This window comes from Oncorhynchus gorbuscha, linkage group LG04 (assembly GCF_021184085.1).
Source record: "Oncorhynchus gorbuscha isolate QuinsamMale2020 ecotype Even-year linkage group LG04, OgorEven_v1.0, whole genome shotgun sequence".
In the NCBI taxonomy this organism is placed as follows: Eukaryota; Metazoa; Chordata; class Actinopteri; order Salmoniformes; family Salmonidae; genus Oncorhynchus; species Oncorhynchus gorbuscha.
Genome location: NC_060176.1, coordinates 47932339 through 47947668, shown reverse-complemented (window position 1 = coordinate 47947668; position 15330 = coordinate 47932339). Strand labels below are relative to the sequence as shown.

General features: G+C 47.3%; 1 protein-coding gene across 18 annotated transcripts in view; it reads left to right on the top strand.

Annotated features, from left to right (window-relative positions):
* Window positions 1–15330, top strand: part of LOC124034176 (armadillo repeat protein deleted in velo-cardio-facial syndrome homolog) — a 240155-nt gene that overhangs the window by 157093 nt on the left and 67732 nt on the right. For 14 of the 18 annotated variants that reach the window (XM_046347005.1, XM_046346997.1, XM_046347004.1 and 11 more), the window contains 3 exons: window positions 12207–12365; window positions 12734–12754; window positions 14544–14684. In XM_046347005.1, coding sequence (XP_046202961.1) covers window positions 12207–12365; window positions 12734–12754; window positions 14544–14684 — 321 coding nt within the window. The remainder of the gene's footprint in view (window positions 1–12206; window positions 12366–12733; window positions 12755–14543; window positions 14685–15330) is intronic. The other 4 variants (XM_046347012.1, XM_046347011.1, XM_046347003.1 and 1 more) reach the window with 2 other exon arrangements.

The following is a 15330-nucleotide window of genomic DNA, read 5'->3' as shown; positions in this document are numbered from 1 at the left end:
TCATCTGTATCAGTGCTGCCTACCACACTCCCCTCCCCACCGCCTCCCTGACCCAGCCAAACCTCAGCCTCCCGCAGAGCTACACAACAGACTCCGAATGAATAGTGCAAGACTTTGAAAATAAAGATTTGAGAAGTGCATATCCAAACCCAGTGTAAAATATCTTTCATATCCAGTGCCTGGGGACCTGGGAGCTCTTCTGAGCTGGGGAAAAGCTCTACTACACATCGCTATTCAAAGGCGACCTTTATTCACAGCCAGGCAGCAGCTCGGCAGGCACCTCTTCAATCTCAAAAGGATTTACTGTGTTCGTAGTATTGAGCACAATCTGTATCGGACAAAATACATTTCTTGGATATTTTTAATTTGCCAAGCAAGTGCATGTTTTTGAGTTTTTTTTCAAAACTTGCTTGTACGAGCCAGGGCTTCAAATAAGGCATTTTCTTTTTTTCTGCCAAGGCACTTGGTGGTTAAAACGTTGACTCTTTTGCTCTAATTTTAAATGCAGAAAAGCACACCATCAAAACTATGCGGTGGAAATCTGTCTTGTTTAAATATTCATTATGAGCTTCCCCCTATGATCTTAGAAAACACTCTCTCGCGTACGTGCGTGCGCACACACCCACACACACACACACACACCTTCACAAAGAACCCCTACTGTTGTCTTTTTATATCACTTCACCACCTCAGTGTTCAGAGAAAGTAGACCTCTTTTCTTTAGGTATTAGTGAGAGTGGGGGTGTCATGTCTTTCATTTTAAATTATTATAGTAATTGCGCAGTCGTGTTAAAAAGATCAATCAAATGGCTCTACTACGGACCTCTCACAGTAGAAATGAATGGCACTGCACTGAGGCAGAATGTTTCCTTTAATGATGGTGCTCTCTTTGTCTCTCTCGCTTTCACTCTTTCTCTCGTCTCTCTCTCTTTGTGTCTTGCTCGGAGTGTCACTCTCTTCCCTTCCCTGTCTCTCCTCTTTATCTGTGTGTTTGTAGTCTCTGTCCTGAGTGATGTTTCGGAAGCACTTTGTTGTGTCAGGGCCCAGTGTTTTTTTTTTTCCCCACGACAGTGTGAGAGATGAGAGGACCTCTGTGTCGACAGGGAGTGATGGCGAGAGGTAGTAATGGAGAAGGCAACAGACGTGTACTCAGGTTGAACCCCTGAGAACCCAGATCTCTGGCATGGTTACTGTAGTATGTCTACAGCTACTGAACTTTACTTCAGCGGAGGACTCTTCTCTTCCGATATCGTAATGTAGTCTGCATACCATATCAACGGCTGTATATAATTCTATATCATAATGGAATCTCAAAACAAAGTTGATTTGTCACATTGATTTAAAATGCTTACTAACAAGCCCTTAACCAACCATGCAGTTTTAAGAAAATACCCCAAAAAGCATTTTTTTAAAGTAAGAAAAGAATAACAAATAATTAAAGAGCAGCAGTAAATAACAATAGTGTGAATATATGCAGGGGGTACCAGTACAAAGTCAATATGCGGGGGCACCGGTATTATGTACATGTAATATGTACATCTAGGTAGAGTTATCAAAGTGACTATGCACAGATAATAAGAGTAGCAGCAGTGTAGAAGGGGAGGGGGGCGCAATGCAAATAGAGTGGGCAGCCATTTGATGAGCTGTTCAGGAGTCTTATGGCTTGGTGGTAGAAGCTGTTTAGAAGCCTCTTGGATCTAGACTTGGCGCTCCGGTACCGCTTGCTGTGCGGTACTGGAAAGAACAGTCTGACATGGGTGGCTGGCTTCTTTGCCAATTTTTCCGGCCTTCCTCTGACACCGCCTTGTGTAGAGGTCCTGGACGGCAGGAAGCTTGGCCCCAGTGATGTACTGGGCCATACGCACTACCCTCTGTAGTGCCTTGCGGTCAGAGGCCGAGCAGTTGCCATACCATGAAGTGATGCAACCAGTCAGGATGCTCTCGATGGTACAGCTGTAGAACCTTTTGAGCATCTGAGGACCCATGCAAAATCTTTTCAGTCTCCTGGTGGGAAATAGGTTTTGTCGTGCCCTCTTCATGACTGCCTTGGTGTGCTTGGACCATGATAGTTTGTTGTTGATGTGGACGCCAAGGAACTTGAAGCTCTCAATCTGCTACGCTACAGCCCCGTCGATGAGAATGGGGGCGTGCTCAGTCCTCTTTTTCCTGTAGTCCACAATCTCCATTGTCTTGATCATGTTGAGGGAGAGGTGGTTGTCCTGGCACCACATGGCCAGGTCTCTGACCTCCCCACTACAGGCTGTCTCATTGTTGTCAGTGATCAAGTCTACCACTGTTGTCATTGGTAAACTTAATGATGGTGTTGGAGTTGTCTGGCCGTGTGGTCATGAGTGAACAGGGAGTACTGGACTGAGCACGCACCCCTGAGGGGCTCAATGTTGAGGAGCAGCATGGCAGATGTGTTGCTACCTACCCTTAACACCTGGAGACAGCCCATCGGTACGTCCAGGATCCAGTTGCAGATGGTGTTCAGTCCCAGGGTCCTTAGCTTAGTGATGAGCTTTGAGGGCACTATGGTGTTGAACGCTGAGCTGTAGTCAACGAATAGCATTCTCATCTGCATACTATATCAATGGCTGTACCATATGGAGAAGCCATACTATATACAGTCCTATATCATGGTATTATCTCCTATATCTCCAGCTACAAGTCCTGGTCACAGGGACTTCGTTAGAACCGAACATCCAGTTAGAACCACTCAGGCAGCCGGCTGACTTCCTTTGCTATCTGGGCTGGAAGATTAGTCCGTCTGGTCGTCTCGGTCCTCTTCTGTTTTACTGTGTACTAGTTTTTTATTAGGAACCCCCATTAGCTGCCGCCAAGGCAGCAGCTACTCTTCCTGGGGTCCAAACACACCAAAGCACCCACATTACATATAAAACAAAAGATAAAACCCGTGAACTATGTTTGTGCTGAATGAGCTAAAGAGAAAAGAGTACATCATAAAACACAGTAGATGGAAATATTCTGTCTGTCCACAGGGAGGGCTTCCAATTGACCCGGCACACAGTGAGTTAGGACCATTCAGCCTGTCCATCCGCTATCAGCCCTGCCAGGGTGTGTTTTCTCCCAGTACAGTCTCACACTTGGAGAGTAAAGTGGAACTGAACAGAACACTGCCTCTCCTCGCTAATATCTTTAATCAGCGAGAGAGGAATAATAAATAAGTGGCTGGGCCGAAGCACAACGGTCCTGCTAGATTTATCCATGTGGCACAATAGCTCTCTGGTTAAGAGACACCGATATTACACAGCCCCCTTATCTCACCGCCGAGTTAAAGGTTGGCTGTAAATCTACTGGGCGTTCTCTGACGGAGCCCTGGGCCTAGTCTTGATGCCAAACAACCGCCTACTATATGGCTGGGGGTCTGCGTCTTTACACTGTAAAGGGTTGGTCAGCGGCCGGCGACTTAATGGCATCACACTGAGTGCATATTTGAAAAGCGGTGGCCGTTATCTTGATGAACTGCGTGGCCGCTGTGCTATGCGTTGTGTCTCGACTGGATAGAGAAATATGCTAGCGTTTGCTGACATCTTGGCCCTTTTGTAAAGTAGCCTGTCTCTCAGGGGACGGTAGGTATCTGTGTTAATACCCAGAGGCCCGGGGGGGGGGGCCTGTTATGAGCTCTACACTGTATCTGCCTGGAAGTCTAATGGTTCTCGCTCACACATGGGGTTATGAGGTGGGGAGGTTTTCTTCCTCTCTTGTCTGTAAATTCCATGAAATGGGTTATCCCAATGCAGCCGAGCACAGCCGTGCTTTAGTGTGGAGGGGGGCGGTGAGCGCTGGCCTGGCCTCGTAGCATTACTAGCTAGCAGGACGTGGAACACATGTCCCTCTCCAACCCTCCGGAGCTCACACAGACCTCCGGAGCTCACACAGACCTGTTGCCAGAAATGAGCTTCTGGCAACAGTTGCTCTCTTTTCCCCGGTCCTCCCTTCCTCCTCCCCCATCCCTCCTTCCTCCTCCCCCATCCCTCCTTCCTCCCCACCTGATACAGTCAGGTGGCCTGCGAAGGGGGTCTTACACCCCTCTCACTACAGGCCATTCCCTGCTGCCGCGGAAGACGAATTCCTCCCTTTTCTCTCAACTGCGCTGCGCCCAATATCCAAACAAACAACCCCACCCACCACGAGCACTGACCCCTACCAGAAGGCCTGGCCCCGTTGTTTTACCTCTGTTACTGCCGTGTCATACCACGGCTCTAGTTGGAGCGCTTCTTTTTGTTTTTGTGTCCTCATCCTTTTCTCCGATCTCCTCCTCTGTCCTTATCCCCCCCCCCCTCTTCTCCTCTCCTTCAATCTGTTTCCTGAAATCTGGAGCTCTATAGAAGTGATTTATTTATCCTCATGCTGGTTAGCCTGTCTGTGTTGACAGAGCATATTCAGTGAGAACTGTCGGCGTGGAATGCAACCCAGAGCCACGTCTGACTGCAGACAATGAAGTGTGACTTTAGTGTGTACAGGTGTCATGTATAATTGTGCCATATGTGAGAAATAGGTTTTCGGGGGGGGGGGGGAATCCCAGCCAATGAATCAGAATGAACATCAGCCCTGGAGACATATCAGACATTGCTTTTTTGTTGGATTGCGTGTCCATTAGTAGTTAGCTGGTTCTGTCACAGTGGGGGGGGGGGGGGGAAGAGACTGTGAGCTCCTGTTGTGAGGCTATCAAATCCACCTCCCCTTATTACAGCCAGGTTTTTAAATTAGACTCTTGGTTTTTAAATTAGACTCTTAGTTTCTTGAAAGTCTGAGGTGGCCTCTGTGTCTCGCGGCCAGCCCATCAACATGTCCAGTCAACCTAGTTTCATCCGGACTCACTCTGGGCTTTAGCACAAAGGAACAAAAGAGGTGGCCAGATGGGGATGGTGGTGAAGGGGCTTCTGGGAAGCGGTAAGGAAAGCATGTCTTGGGCTGGGCAGGGAGGGAGGAGTCATGCAGGGCAGGCCTGTGAAACGAGGAGACTATGCATGAGGAGAGAGAAAGAGATTTGGCTCAGGATCACTCGCCAGAGGAGGGCAGATAATGCCCGGCTGCATCGTAATATAATAATAATAATATAATAATATATAATAATATATAATAATATAATAATATAATAATAATATCGTCAGGGCTTTGGCCGCTGTTTTGCGTGCGTGTTTGTTACCTCCTGTCCCAGTCGCTCTACTGGGCTGTGGGTGTATTTGTTGCTCATTTCACTCTAATGGAACAAGTGTGTGTGTGTGTGTGTGTGTGTAGATCAGAGTCTGTGTTTGTCTCCACTTCCAGCTCCAAGTCGTCACCAGTCCACCAGCGGGATGCCCTCGTCCAGCCACCACGGATTAAGTCTCCTCTCCCGTTAGTCTGTTCGCTCCTCCACTTCCTATCATTCCAGTCAATTAGGATCCAGCCGGGCTGCCCCTGCCCTGCTTGTAACTGAGCCGGGGGCTGACTGGGGGGACTTGGCACTGGAGCCCTGTTGTGAGGGGCTTAGCCCAGGGACAGTGTGCTGTGTTGGGTCACTGCCACACATTGTCAGCCCGTCACCCTGGTTTCTCTTCCTCCTCCTGTTGACTTAACTGCACCTGCCAGACCTCCAGGCCATTCCACAAGCAGCCCTTGTTTTGGCTGGCGTATTCCATCACTTTACTGTTTTTGCTGGGAGGGCAGCCGGTAGAATAGAAGGGATGGGAAATTAGACGACCCAAGTTTACCCAAGCGGTCTTTGCTGGGGGATTAATTGTGTAATGATTGCTGGCAAGGACTCCGACTGAAATCCTGTTACCCATGCTGCACTGGGGCAGGGAAGGAGACCGAGGTCCTAGAGAGGCAAGGTGACACTCATCACAGGTAGTCTTAGCCTGCTAGGAATCAAATGAGCTCGATCTTAACTGGAGGTACAGTAACCACTCAAAAGCTAACCACAGGGCCTCAAATTATTTCATCTGGCTAGTCTATGGTATAATTCCTTACTAGTGCATCTTGAGCAGTTACTGCACATTAGACTGGACTGGAGGAATCCATCTGTCTTTTTTACCTGGGATATTTAGAACCAGGATGTGTTATACACAGTGGTCTACACAGGAGAACAACTTGAGACATTTCTCATGGGTGATGGATTTTGTTACTCAATTCTTTCTCTTGCGACACCAATGCAAGGACTTCTACGTTCGACTTAGCGTTTCATACATAATTCAAGAGGGGTGCAGAGTTTTAGGCCTAGCTACTTGGATCATTGTTCCTCTTATAATAGATTCATAATGAAGCATCAAGCACAGAGGCTGCCCTCCCTTCACTCCTCTCTCTCCCCTCCTCCTCACCTCCCTCCCTCCCTCCCCTCCTCCTCACCTCCCTCCCCCCTGCTATCTCCTAGCAGGGACATGCCTGATGGTTGTGTGATGGATGACTCAGGGATTGATAGAGATAGGAGGCTGCTGTTAATTAACATCCACTGTATCTCTACATCTCCCGCTCACTACTTTTCTCACCCACCGTTTCATCCAGAACAACCCACATTAGTACATCTTGGAATGATGGGAGAGGTAATTCTCTATAAAGATGCATTACAATGAAATATAATACTCGGTAACTACTCAGATTCTGTATCACAGCAAGACTTTGAAAAGGAAACTGAACAGGATCACATTTACCTTCTCAAAGAATATTGTTTCTCGGCATTTTGTTACGTTGAATGTAAACAAAAGGAGATTCATTCATATGTTCAGTCATCTACAATACTGTGCAGAGTTCTCCCTCTTCTAGACATGGTTCTGTTGTGACCTTGTATCAATCTGTGTGTGAGTCCCTAATGACACCCCATTTCCTACGTAGTGCATATTAGACCCGAGCCCTATTGGCACGGTCAAGAGTAGCGCACTTCATAGGGAATAAGGTGCCATTCAGGACACAGCCTGTGCATGTTGCAGGGGAATTCCATGACTCACTGACTAGTGGGCCGTGTGGTAGTGATTCAGACCTGCCAGTGTTTACAGCCCTGTATTAGTGGAGCACATGACCATCCCATAGGAAACTGTGAACATTTAAAAATATTTTTTTTGATGATCCTCAATTTGGATTTTGAAAGTCCATTATCTTGACTGCTGACTAGAACAACATTATTGGACCGTATCAACAGTGGACTAAGGGGAAAAATAGGAGTTTTCCTTTAACTCAGCCTAACACGCGCATCCACACACACACCTGGTGGCAGGAGTTCACCTGTGTGTAAGCGTCTCCTCCTCTTAGAGCTGTCAGAGGTAGTGTCTCCTCCTCTTAGAGCTGTCAGAGAGGTAGTGTCTCCTCCTCTTAGAGCTGTCAGAGAGGTAGTGTCTCCTCCTCTTAGAGCTGTCAGAGAGGTAGTGTCTCCTCCTCTTAGAGCTGTCAGAGAGGTAGTGTCTCCTCCTCTTAGAGCTGTCAGAGAGGTAGTGTCTCCTCCTCTTAGAGCTGTCAGAGGTAGTGTCTCCTCTTAGAGCTGTCAGAGAGGTAGTGTCTCCTCCTCTTAGAGCTGTCAGTCTCCTCCTCTTAGAGCTGTCAGAGAGGTAGTGTCTCCTCCTTAGAGCTCAGAGAGGTAGTGTCTCCTCCTCTCAGAGGTAGAGCTGTCAGAGAGGTAGTGTCTCCTCCTCTTAGAGCTGTCAGAGAGGTAGTGTCTCCTCCTCTTAGAGCTGTCAGAGCTGTCAGAGAGGTAGTGTCTCCTCCTCTTAGAGCTGTCAGAGAGGTAGTGTCTCCTCCTCTTAGAGCTGTCAGAGAGGTAGTGTCTCCTCCTCTTAGAGCTGTCAGAGAGGTAGTGTCTCCTCCTCTTAGAGCTGTCAGAGAGGTAGTGTCTCCTCCTCTTCCTCCTCTTAGAGCTGTCAGAGAGGTAGTAGAGCTGTCAGAGAGGTAGTGTCTCCTCCTCTTAGAGCTGTCAGAGAGGTAAAGTGTCTCCTCCTCTTAGAGCTGTCAGAGAGGTAAAGCGGGGTATATGGATAGAGCCAGCCCTCTGCTCCATACTGTGAGACGGATCTAGACAAACAAGGCTGAATAAAGTGCAGGTTTGGCTAATCCTCCACCTGCCTCGAGGCCAAATCCTTGTCTGTCTGACACTTCAGTCTCCCCTCTCTATTCCCTTCTCTCTCCAAAATTGGTTTACCACCAAAGCCTTTCTCAGAAATATCAGTCTTTCACCCTGTGGAGCTCTAGTATGGCATCTGCTGACCTAACTGTAATTGGGGAATTTGCGGTTTGCACAAACTATATTGCATTGTCTTGTGTTCCTCCCGAGCTATGATCTTGTTCAATATGTGTCATCCTTTGGTTCATTAAGTACACAGTAATATACAGTGCATTCGGAAGGTTTTCATTCCCCTGACCTTTTCCACATTTTGTTAGGTAAAATCTCATCAATCTACACACAATATCCCATAATGAAAAAACATTTGAGAAATGTTTGTAAATGTATATAAAAAAATGGACATGTCCCATTTACATTAGTATTCAGACCCTTTTCTCAGTACTTTGTTGATGTACCTTTGGCAGTGATTACAGCCTCAAGTCTTCTTGGGTATGACGCTGCAAACTTTGCACACCTGTATTTGAGGAGTTTCTCCCATTCTTCTTTGCAGATCCACTCAATCTCTGTCAGGTTGGCTGGGAAGCATCACTGCACAGCTATTTTCAGGTCTCTCCAGAGATCTGTTTGATTTGGTTCAAATCCGGACTCTGGCTGGGCCACTCAAGGACGTGCCGAGACTTGTCCCAAAACTACTGCGATGTCTTTGTTGTGTGCTTAGGGTTGTTGTCCTGTTGGAAGATTAACCTTCGCCCCAGTCTGAGGTCCTGAGCGTTCTGGAGCAGGTTTTCATCAAGGATCTCTCTGTACTTTGCTCCATGCATATTTCCCTCGATCCTGACTAGTCTTCCAGTCCCTGCCGCTGAAAAACAACCCCACAGAATGATGCTGTCACCACCATGCATCACTGTAGAGATGGTGCCAGGTTGCCTCCAGACGTGACACTTGGCATTCAGGCCAAAGCGTTCAATCTTGGTTTCATCAGACCCGAGAAATTAGATTCTCATAGTCTGCTAGGAGTTTGCCAAAAGGCACCTCAGACCATCATGTTCCTTTTACTGAGGAGTGGCTTCCATCTGGCCACTACCATAAAGGCCTGATTGGTGGAGTACTACAGAGATGGTTGTCCTTCTGGAAGGTTCTCCCATCTCCACAGATGAACTCTGGAGCTCTGTCAGGGGTTCTTGGTCACCTCCCTGACCAAGGCCTTTCTTCCCCGATTGCTCAGTTTGGCTGGGAAGCCAGCTCTAGGAGGAGTCTTGGTGGATCCAAACTTCTTCCATTTAAGAATGATGGCGCCTGCTGTGTTCTTCTGGATCTTCAATGCTGTAGATATGTTTTGGTACCCTTCCCCAGATCTGTGCCTTGACACAATCCTGTCTTGGAGGTCGACAGATAATTCCTTCGAGCTCATGGTTTGGTTTGGTTTTGTTCTGAAATGCACTGTCAACTGTGAGGCTTTATATAGACAAATGTGTGTGCCTTTCCAAATCATGTCCAATTAATTGAATTTACCACAGGTGGACTCCAATGAAGTTGTAGAAACATCTCAAGGATGATCAATGGAAAGAGGATGCGCCTGAGCTCAATTTTGAGTCTCATAGCAAAGGTTCTGAGTATTTGGGCTGGCGTGGTTACTCCTGGGCTGGTGTGGTTACTCGTGGTCTGCGGGTTGTTAGGCTGGGTTGGGCATACTGCCAAATTTTCTAAAATGATGTTGGCTGCAGTTTATGCTAGAGAAATTAACATTCAATTCTCTGGCAACAGCTTTGGTGGACAGAGCTGCAGTCAGCATGCCAATTGCACACTCCCTCAACTTGAGACATCTGTGGCATTGTATTGTGACTAAACTGCACATGTTAAAGTGGCCCTTTATTGTTCCCAGCACAAGTTTCACCTGTGTAATGATCATGCCATTTAATCAGCATCTTGATATGCCACCTGTCATGTTGATGGATTGTCTTGGCAAAGGAGAAATGCTCGCTAATAGGATGTAAACACATTTGTGCACAATTTGAGATACTTTTTGTGTGGAATATTTCTGGATTTTTTTTATTTCAGCTCATGGGACCAACACTTAACATGTTGCGTTTGTATTTTTGTTTGGTATAGTTCTAGAATGTGTACCATGGCAACAGTACACATCACTTGGACACGCATGTGTGCGTGCATTTTTGTATTTTTTTTTATCTCAATGAAAGGTCACCTTTAGATGACAGCCTCCCCCATCTCTTCCCAGTATGCGTCCTCGTTCTTTCTTTTGGTTCTTTCTTTCGCTCTCTTTCATTCTTTTGCTCTTTCGTTATTTCTTTTGAAGGTTGGGAGTGGGTTAAGAGAGGGAGGGAATAGGCAGGAAGAGAGGGGAGGGAGGGAAGAGGCATTACTCTGGGATCAAGCAGCTGGTTAGTCAGCTAGTAGGCCTCTGAGTTACTTTGTTTGAGCCACAGCTTGCTTGTCAGTCTTTTAAGCGGCGGCCTTTGATTGCATAGTCCTGCTTTGATGGTATTTTCTGGCGTTCGGGGATGTGGTGTCTCAAGTACAGCCAGGAAGAGCTGTCCTGGCCGTTGGCTGGCTACCACGGCTGAGAATTCACTGTACACACACGGATGCACTCTCTTGCATGCTTGCACAGTTGCCGACATCTAAACTCGCACGCTATCGTTCAGTCCTCTAGTCAGCCTTCAAGCCTGTGAGTTCCCTGCATCCCGGTAAAGGTGAAGGGATGTTCAAACGGACAGGTCTGGCCCACGTCAGACATGCTTTCCTGTGTGTACAGCACCGGAGATGGGGACAATTCTGAATACAGCAGGTTTTTGGTCTCGTCCTACACAAAGAACAACCAAGTATTACATCACATTGAAAGGTAAATAAACACTATGTTCTGAGGCCCGTTACAAAGAGAGCTTTCATCCCACACTACTTGATTAACCAAAGGTCAATTGCTTTTTTCAAACATTCATAACAGTTGACTGAGACAATTACACTCTGTACCTCAGCTATTCTTCCCAGTCATTAGTCCCAATAACGGAGAGCTGACACACTGCTCCGAGGGAAATGACTTAACACACAATTGACTTCACTAATTGACTCTACTGCTGTGACGAGGAGAAACTTTCTTTGACTTTGTCCCTGAAAATGATGTCCAGAATCCCCCTCCCCTCCCATCCCTGTACACACACGCAAACCTAACAGCCCGGCCCATAGGATTAGGGAGGAGAAGATTCCCAACATGAAAGCGGAGTCTTCTGACTGATCAGCAAGACGGACGGGCAGCAGATCAATCAGGTTTCAGTGAGACAGAGGGTCTTTGAAGCGGCTAGCTAACACTGCTTGGCTAATCAATGAAGAACTGCCCGCTTGTTAGCACCTTCAAAGACTCATAGAAAACAAACAGTCCCTCTGGCATCATCAACTCTGTGCCTGCCTCACCCAGCCCTCCCTCCATCCCTCCACCCCACTTTGCTAAACCCACAATGCCACACACAGCTCATCTCTCTCTTGCTCTTATTCTGTCTTTAGTTCGTTCTCTCCTCCCTCTCTCTCGCTACTTGGTTGTTGATGATGCAAATGGCTTCCTTCCTATATTCCACATTAAGAGGGTGTACAGCAGTTTGTTGATGTTCATTGTCTGAGTATGGACGCAGAGTTTTGGTACAGTCGTGGATGACCTCATGGAACTTCCTGTGGCAGGAACAGGAAGTTCTTTACACGCACGCACACCGACGCAATATGAATCAAATGCAATATGCCTGATAGCCCTCTAGGCTTTTGTTTCATTGAGGATACATCTTTTCTGATGAGGGGATATTGTGATATTGTGTATAACTGTGTATAAATTGCATCCTCAGACTGTGTGTGTGTGTGTGTGTGTGTGTGTGTGTGTGTGTGTGTGTGTGTGTGTGTGTGTGTGTGTGTGTGTGTGTGTGTGTGTGTGTGTGTGTGTGTGTGTGTGTGTGTGTGTGTGTGTGTGTGTGTGGGTGGGTTCAGTTCCAGAGTCCAGACTACGTACAGTATACCCCGGTGGTTACCGATCCGCTATCAATAACAAAAAATGTGATCGGCACACAGATCTCCTTTTAAAAAACATCACGTTGTATATTATGGTCCACTCCATGTCCACTAGTGTCCTCTCTTCCCTCCCTCACTCTTTCTCCAGGAGCAGAGCCCCAGTAACCAGACGTCTCTGGCCATGATGCAGGAGCCCCAGGAGATGGTGGAGGAGACGGTCACCATTGAGGAGGACCCTGGCACGCCCACCTCCCACGTTTCCGTAGTCACCTCCGACGACGGCACCACGCGACGCACAGAAACCAAGGTACTGGGGGGGAAGCAACGTCGTCGCACATCACATCAAATTAGGTAGTAGGTGCCTAGGTGCTGGAGGAGAAGAAATTCAATGCCCACACACTATATTGAAACGTGTTAATGCAACAAATTGTTTGGGTTGCTTACAACTCTGTGAAATGTATGTGGCAGGTTGCTGCAGTAAAACAGCATGGTAATTGTTTTACGATAACTCGGCAGCCTAAAGTGACGGTCTCTAAGGCCCGTGATCCTTTAACCAGATGCCCAGATTTTGTCTTACAATTTGGTTACTGTTTCAGTATTGCTCCCACAGTATTTTGTGTTGCAGGTTCTTTTTTCTTGATTCCCCTCTATTGTGTTTTGTTGTTTCTATATAAGGATATGTCAACTAACCTGAAGGTGAGTTGGAAAAACTTCCCCCCTCATCACTTTACTATCAACTCACAACACCATTTTGTGTGTGCCCATGTCAGCCGCGCGCTGCCACACCCTTCTGTCACACAGGCAGTCTGTCTGTCTCTTACCTCCTCACAGCCAGCCCAACGCTCCACCGCTCCACCGCTCCAGTATTGTTACTCTTCCTGTCCTTCCTGAACGTAGCTCATAGCTTCCCCACTTCAGTCAGGCCTGCTCCACGCCATGCCCACTACCGCCCCAGACAGTGTCTCAGTGCAGTGTGCTTCCGGATGGAATGGGGCTCTGGTCAAGTTCTATAGAGCTCTGGTCAAGACTAGTGCACCATATAGGGGGTAGGGTGCAATTTGGGACGCAGGGCCAAATAAAGCGGAGATGTTATTTTCCGTAAGTCTGGTTCCCTAGGGAGGGACCCAAGGGAATAACCCTGGCTAGAGCTGCTGGTACACTAGAGACACTACAGAGTCTGCAATTAAACAGCCCTGCTAATCCCTCTGTTTCATTGTGTGTGCTGCTATCCTATTGTAGGGGATAGGACACATGCACACTAAAGCAAGCAGGCACACACACACAGGCACACGCACACACGCAGCTAAATAAAACAATCTTGGGCTTGGGGATTGAGGGAGTGAGGGTCACTGATTTTAAGGACACAATTCCATAGGGATGTGAGCGGATGCTTTTTGGAAGTCATTTTGAGGGGAAGAAGCAGATTAAGAGATGGTTTTTGACCGTTCCTTTCTAATTGGTGTCATCGGTTGGCCAGCCAGCTTGTGATGGCAGCCTGCGTACGTGACATTTCCAGACTTTCATCCTTCTCTCTCAATCGCTTTCTCTCCCCCTCTTACTTTCTCTTACTCTCTCTCGCTCTCACTCTTTTTCTTATCTGTTGAATTTACAGTATGTGTAATTGGGTTCCTTTGAACAGGCGGCTCCAGCTGGCTACTTACTGCTAATGCATTTCCTTTCATGTATTCTGAGTATCCCCTCCAAGCACAACGAGATTTCACACTATTGCTTTTGGGGGGAAAAAACATGTTTTTTAATGCTAAACACATATGCAAACAAGGCGAGCAGCAGTATAAAGCAGTATCAGTAGCCAGCCACCACACTGAAACAAACAGACCAAAACAAGGCCTGAGAATAAGTTCATGTGGAGTGGCGTTCGCTGTTTAAATGCTAACTATCTAACCTCTCCAGCTGTAAAGGAGTGAGTCAGTCAACTGGCTGGCTAGTATGTGCTAGCCGCTATCTGCACGCACGTACACACACACACACACACACAGGGAATGGGCATCACCATGTCCATCCTCCATCTCCCCTCCCAACACACGGTGCTTTTCTGTGGACGTGGTCCTGTGAGGGTTGTGTGATACACTCACACTGTTCTTTTAAAGGAGGTAAATAAAAAGTATATTAAAAGCAGCAGCGTTCATTCCGTGTCCTGTGGATGGGAGTTAATGAGGGTTAAAGCACGCCACAAACTCTATCAACACAACAGGCCTTAATACACACCAGCACACACGAGGGAGAAAGGTTTGAATGGAAAGAACGAAACCCGCTCGGATACAAAATGCTATACTGCAGCGTCAGTCAATTTTAATGTGCTGTTTTTACGCTGTCATTGTTTTGGTGATTTATTTTTTTTTTTCTCTCCCTGTGTTGTTGAATGGGTTGAATCAACAGGCTTGTCCATGTACTGTGTATGTGCAGACAACTGCCAATGTGAAGGTAATACTTATTGACCACCTCCGCCATCAACACTTTCCCATAGGTGACCAGGGTGATCAAAACCATCACCCGCCACACTTACCTGCCAGTGACCATCATCGAGACCCCGGTGGTGCCGGAAGGTTCCATCTCACCGCAGTCCAAACCCAGCACCTCTTCTCCCACCCCGTCACAGACAGACACAGTAAAGAACCCAAAGGCTGTTTTTTTTTTGTCTTGAAGTGAACCCCTAACCCTTCCTGCTCATATCTCCCTACACCTCCCACTAATTCCAGGGCAGTTGGTTTATCAGTTTGAGCTCTCTGTCTATAAAAGTTGAATGTGGCAGAGCTGGTGAAAGTGTTACGGCGTTATAAAAACAGCGTGGGGTGTCTGCCCTCCCTCCCCTTTAAACAGACTAACACTTGATAAACATAGGCCCCGGTTTGACTGCAAGCACTGCCTTAGCCACATGGCCCTGACAAATACATACAGACCCACAAACACACACACACACACCAGCGTTTCAGAGATTCTCGTTTAGCCCGTTTACAGTCGTCTAGATGGGCCTTTTCTGAAGCCTTCTCTGAAGCGCCAGGCCCCCAGTTTGCTTGTTTTTGCATGTTGTGATCTATAGCGGATCAAAGTTCTGTTTGAAACCTGTCTGACGGTTTCTCGTGCTGTACCAGCGAAGGCTCTTTAGAAGTCCTGTTAGTAGAAAAACTTGGTGTTCGTCAAGGCGTCTCTCCCTGGCTGAGTTGGAAGACGGGCTCGTCAAAGATGGAGGGAGTTTGGGCCACGGCAGATGTTTAGCCTGTGGTGGTTTGTACAGTTTTAGGACCAGAATCCTG